The 4,667-nt window shown below is 51.6% G+C and overlaps 1 protein-coding gene across 1 annotated transcript; it reads left to right on the top strand.

Annotated features, from left to right (window-relative positions):
- The first annotated feature begins 2,291 nt into the window (after positions 1-2,291).
- LOC109766184 (UDP-glucosyltransferase UGT13248-like) lies at positions 2,292-3,979 on the top strand. The gene has a single exon (XM_073503681.1). It carries the CDS (start codon positions 3,071-3,073, stop codon positions 3,398-3,400), a length of 330 nt encoding a protein of 109 aa, XP_073359782.1. The 5' UTR covers positions 2,292-3,070; the 3' UTR covers positions 3,401-3,979.
- Positions 3,980-4,667: the final 688 nt, after the last annotated feature.

The raw sequence follows: 4,667 nt of genomic DNA, 5'->3' as shown, positions 1-4,667 counted from the left end.
TAATAAGGGAATTAAGCTTAAGACCAATTAGCTTTGCAAAAAGAAAGTCGGAGCAAAACTTACAGTGATCGCGTGCATAGCTGAACATTTATCTGATTAAACGAGCACTTTCTCCAATATATTTGTCAATTATAGCACTTGACAGAATCTGGTTTTAGACAATACGTCAGTGTAATGTAATACTCGCATAATGAAAATACCAAGTACCATCAATCAAGTGAAAACAACACCTCCAAAAGTTAGCATCAATGTTACTGGCGATAGCCCTTGCTAATACTGTCTTCCCGGTTCCTGGTGGGCCATAGAGTAGAACACCTTGGAAAAAGTTAAACAAACATACACTGGCAACCAAAATCACAGCATGCATATCTTTACCTCTTCAACTTGCAGAAATAAAGTGGATCCTAAACACATTTGTTGTTGAATTTACCTTCGGGAGTCAGGCAATAAATATCATGTTGCAGGCCCTGTCAAGCGTGCAATTAAGAGACGAGCATGTGAAGCAACGGTTTACCTGCTTAAATTGGTTGAGGAGCTCGTCGCTACGACCGTGGAGAGCAGACTAAATCCGCTCAGTGTCGAGAAAATTCAAGGACCATTAGTGCAGGTAGACTATGAATGCTGCGTCGTGGGCGGCGGCGGCGACTGTGCCAGCGTCCATGAGTGCCCAGCCGAGGCCGTCGGCGAAGTTGAATAGCCTCCAAAAGGAGATCGCGGCGGGAGGGGGCTCGACCTCGTCCTCATCCACATCCTCATCGGCGGACCTGTACAGTTTGGGCCTACTGATAAATCTTTTCGCCAACACATTTTAAATCTTACTATCTTACACCTGTCAGCATATTCGTAAAATGCATAGTTCAAATAGAGTAACGCAGTCTTGGCTTGCATGCTGACTCTTTCATTCATGTCCTAAACCATTGGACTGGAACAGAGGGTCAATTCCACAGACGCAGCTCCGAGACTTGTTCGCCACACAAGATTGGACCATCGAGAGAAATGCCAGGCGTGCCGAGCCTAACTCTGGCCAGCATGGCGTGCATCGGCGGTGCAGAGCAGCAAGCCGGCGCACCCTGGGCCTGGAGAGATCACATCGACCGTCGACCTGCTGCTAACAAACGTCTGCTCATCCGGTCTGCAAAACTCCAAGGAGGCCTTCCCCCTGAGGACGTGAGAGTCTCTGCAGACCACGAGAAGCTTCATCAACAACACTACAACAACATCAGACCCAAGGCCGGGGCTGCTGGCTGTTTTTTTGCACTAGAAATAGCCAAGTCTGGTTGCATGGTTTGGTACTTTGGTTGAAGTGGTGTCCGTGTCGGATGCAGCTTGGACAGAAGAGGCATTTTTTGTTGGTAGCATTGGTGCTGCTGGGCCTTGCCCATGCCTCGGGCGGATGATTCGGCTGGTCGCGAACTCGCCATGACAGGAGTGTGCAGCCCCAGGAGATGCAAAGACGAAATGGCCAATTGGAGCGAGGAACGAGGCCCCGGGTGATGCAGGGTGGCGTAGTGACATGCGGCCTCGGTTCTATTCATGCTGCCAGACCGCGAGTTCTTGCACTGTCCTAAAGCATTATCCTAGAGACGGGGCTGGATGGCTGTTACTACTACATAGAATTAATAACATTTTGCTATAGTAAACTGACTATTAGCTGCGCTGCTAACCAAAAGCGACATTCATGCTCCGAACTGACTTTGTTAAGCATCACAACTATACATATGCAATGTTCCTCTGTATCGAGATATATTACAGAGGCGAATTTCCAAAAGAATCGAGCAGAAGAAGAAAACAGAAAACGACTCGCCTGTTAATTCTACATGGAACAATCTGGTGCCTCGGTCTTGATAACTCTGGTGTTGTACAAGCCACAGGCGGGGCATTTATGATACAGCCAGTGGAACCGAGAAAGCCCTTTTCTTCCGCAGTCGTTACAAAGTATATCCTGGAGCAATCAGGTAGAGCGGCAGCGTAAATCCTTCAGTCAATGGAAAGAACGAAATCAGAATGAGAGAAATAGTGTACCTGGCATCGGTTCTGGTATTCCTCAGGAAGCCCTTCTGCAGCCAGCAAGCCGTCGGGCATTCCAAAATACACCTACAGAGAAACAGAGGATATGGACTTCACATTAAATTTGTTCGCTTTGCTTTTAAAAGAAATGTGGCATTAATACAGAGAAAATTGTTAACTCGAAAACAATAGCTTCTGAAATTTCTAAATTTCATGAGATAGAAGAACACAATCATCAGAGGGAAATGCAGAAACAATTTTGGCATCAAGTGGCGCAACTTACCGTCATATCTCCCAAGGATTTGCTGCAGATTGGACCCTCCCGAATCCCAACACCAACATCTCCCCGCCGACTCGTCTTCGTATGGCGACGACGACTCTGGCAACTCCGAGACCTCGGACAGCGGCGTGAACGGCCCGTGGGCACCGGATCTCCTCTACCTGACGGCCTTGTGGCGGCTCAGGCGCAGCTGCGAGCCCCATGCTCCTTCAGACGAGGGGAGAGGCGGTCAAGGAGGAGGGGATGGTGGAGGGCTGGAGCTCGGATATGAGAAAGGAACGGGGAGGATAAGGCGCGAGTATTTAACCAAAAACTACCACATTTCATGAAACCGTGCCCAGAAACTACCACTTTACAACTTTGTGCAAAAAACTACCACTTTTTTACTAACCCGTGGCAAAAAACTACCACTTTCGAAAAATGACCAGTTTAAAAGATTTAAACACGTTTATGACAAGTGGGGCCCACCCGTCAGGGCTGATGTGGCAGGAAAGTCAACTCCGTTATTCCAGTCCGTTAAGTTGACCGCTATGACAGGTGGGGCCCACACGTCATTCTTCTTCCTCCTCCTCCCTCTCTCTGGCATTTTAACAAACACCTCATGTTCCACCCTGCGCACTTGTTCCACCCTGCCTCGGACCCCATGGGCTCGAAGTAGGCGAGGTCCATCTCGTCGTCGGCGGTGGCCGTGGCGAGCCACTCGTCGAGCGTGACCGCTGCCCTCGCATCCACCATGCGCACGCCGGCGTTGTTGCATTTGACACCCCGAGCCACACGAACCCGATGCTGGAGCTGGGCCGCCGCCTGACGCGCCACGGCCTCCGCCCCACGTTCGTCTCCACCCATCACGTGCTCTCCTCCACCCCACCCCCCGGCGCGCCCTTCCGCGTGGCCGCCATCTCCGACGGATTCGACGCCGGTGGCTTCGCCTCGTGCCCGGACCCCGCCGAGTACTTCTCCCGGTTGGAGGCCGCGGGGTCCGAGACGCTGCGCGACGTCCTGCTGTCGGAGGAGACAGCCGCGGTGCGCGTGCTGGTGTACGACTCGCACCTGCCGTGGGCGGGGCGGGTGGCGCGGGCCGCCGGAGTGCCTGCCACGGCGTTCTTCTCGTAGCTGTGCGCGGTGAACGTCGTCTACGGGGAGGTGTGGGCGGGGCGGCTGGCGCTGCCGGTGACGGACGGGCGTGAGCTGCTGGCACGCGGAGCGCTGGGCGTGGAGCTGGGGCCGGAGGACGTGCCGCCGTCCCCGGTCCAACGCATAGCCGCGGCCCTACTGCCACGTACGGCCACGAGAAGCAGCGGTGGCAGCGGCGGCCGCACGGGCACGCGGTGGCTGATTGCCTCTAGGTGGGTGACATAGACGACACCAGAGCTCGCCGTGGGGCACGAAGACGGGGTGTTCCTTGAAATGACCAAGAGAGATATAGGAGGAAGAAGAAGAAGATAGATACTGATATCTGGGGGCCACCTGTCATAATGGTTAACTTAACAGTCAAAATAAACGGTGTTGACTTTCCTGCCCCATCAGCTCTGACGGGTGGGCCCCACTAGTCATAAACGTGTTTAAATCCTCTAAACTGGTCATTTTTTGAAAGTGGTAGTTTTTTGCCACGGGTTAGTAAAAAAGTGGTAGTTTTTGACACAAAGTTGTAAAGTGATAGTTTCTGGACACGGTTCCATGAAATGTGGTAGTTTTTGGTTAAATACTCATAAGGCGCAGGAGAAGTGGTGGACGCGTCAGCGCCGGGGCGCGGAAGAGCGATGCGGACGCGGACGCGGCGGAAGTTGCATGTAAGAGAGGCAAAGAGGCAGGTGCCTCGCACTCTCTTTCTCCCAGATCCGACGAGGCGACGACGATGATAGAAAAGAAGAGGCGGCGGCTGCGTTGGCGTGCGGCGCGAGAGGTTGCGTGTGCGGGGAGAACCAGAGAGGTGGGTTGCGTGCGCTGCGCTCGATACTTGCCTCAAAACTTCCTGCGCTGATTAATTGTTTTTTCCTTTCACCTGCGACACTAAATCTTTGGACGTGGCATAGGCGAGGAAGCGTTTTTAGACTAGCCATAATGGGTAGTAACATAGACGAGTAAGATGCTTATGTTACTAGTCTATATTACTACCTCTATAGTGGAGAGTAACATATGTGTGGTAACATGCAACACTTCATTTATTAGGCTGGTCGTAATGGGAGTATCATAAGCGGTATCATGCATGCCAACTAGACTTTTTGGATGATGTGGCATATAATTAAATGAGGAAAGAGAGGGCGTGGTATCATATCATGATACCGTATCATATTAAATGTTGTGCTACTTTGTGTCATTCATGGCAATTAATAAGGCAACGTAAGATACTAACTTATGATACTATGCATTACGAAGGTAG

The sequence above is a fragment of the Aegilops tauschii genome, chromosome 7 (assembly GCF_002575655.3).
Source record: "Aegilops tauschii subsp. strangulata cultivar AL8/78 chromosome 7, Aet v6.0, whole genome shotgun sequence".
Classification (NCBI taxonomy): Eukaryota; Viridiplantae; Streptophyta; class Magnoliopsida; order Poales; family Poaceae; genus Aegilops; species Aegilops tauschii.
This window is presented reverse-complemented; position numbering and strand designations above follow the sequence as displayed.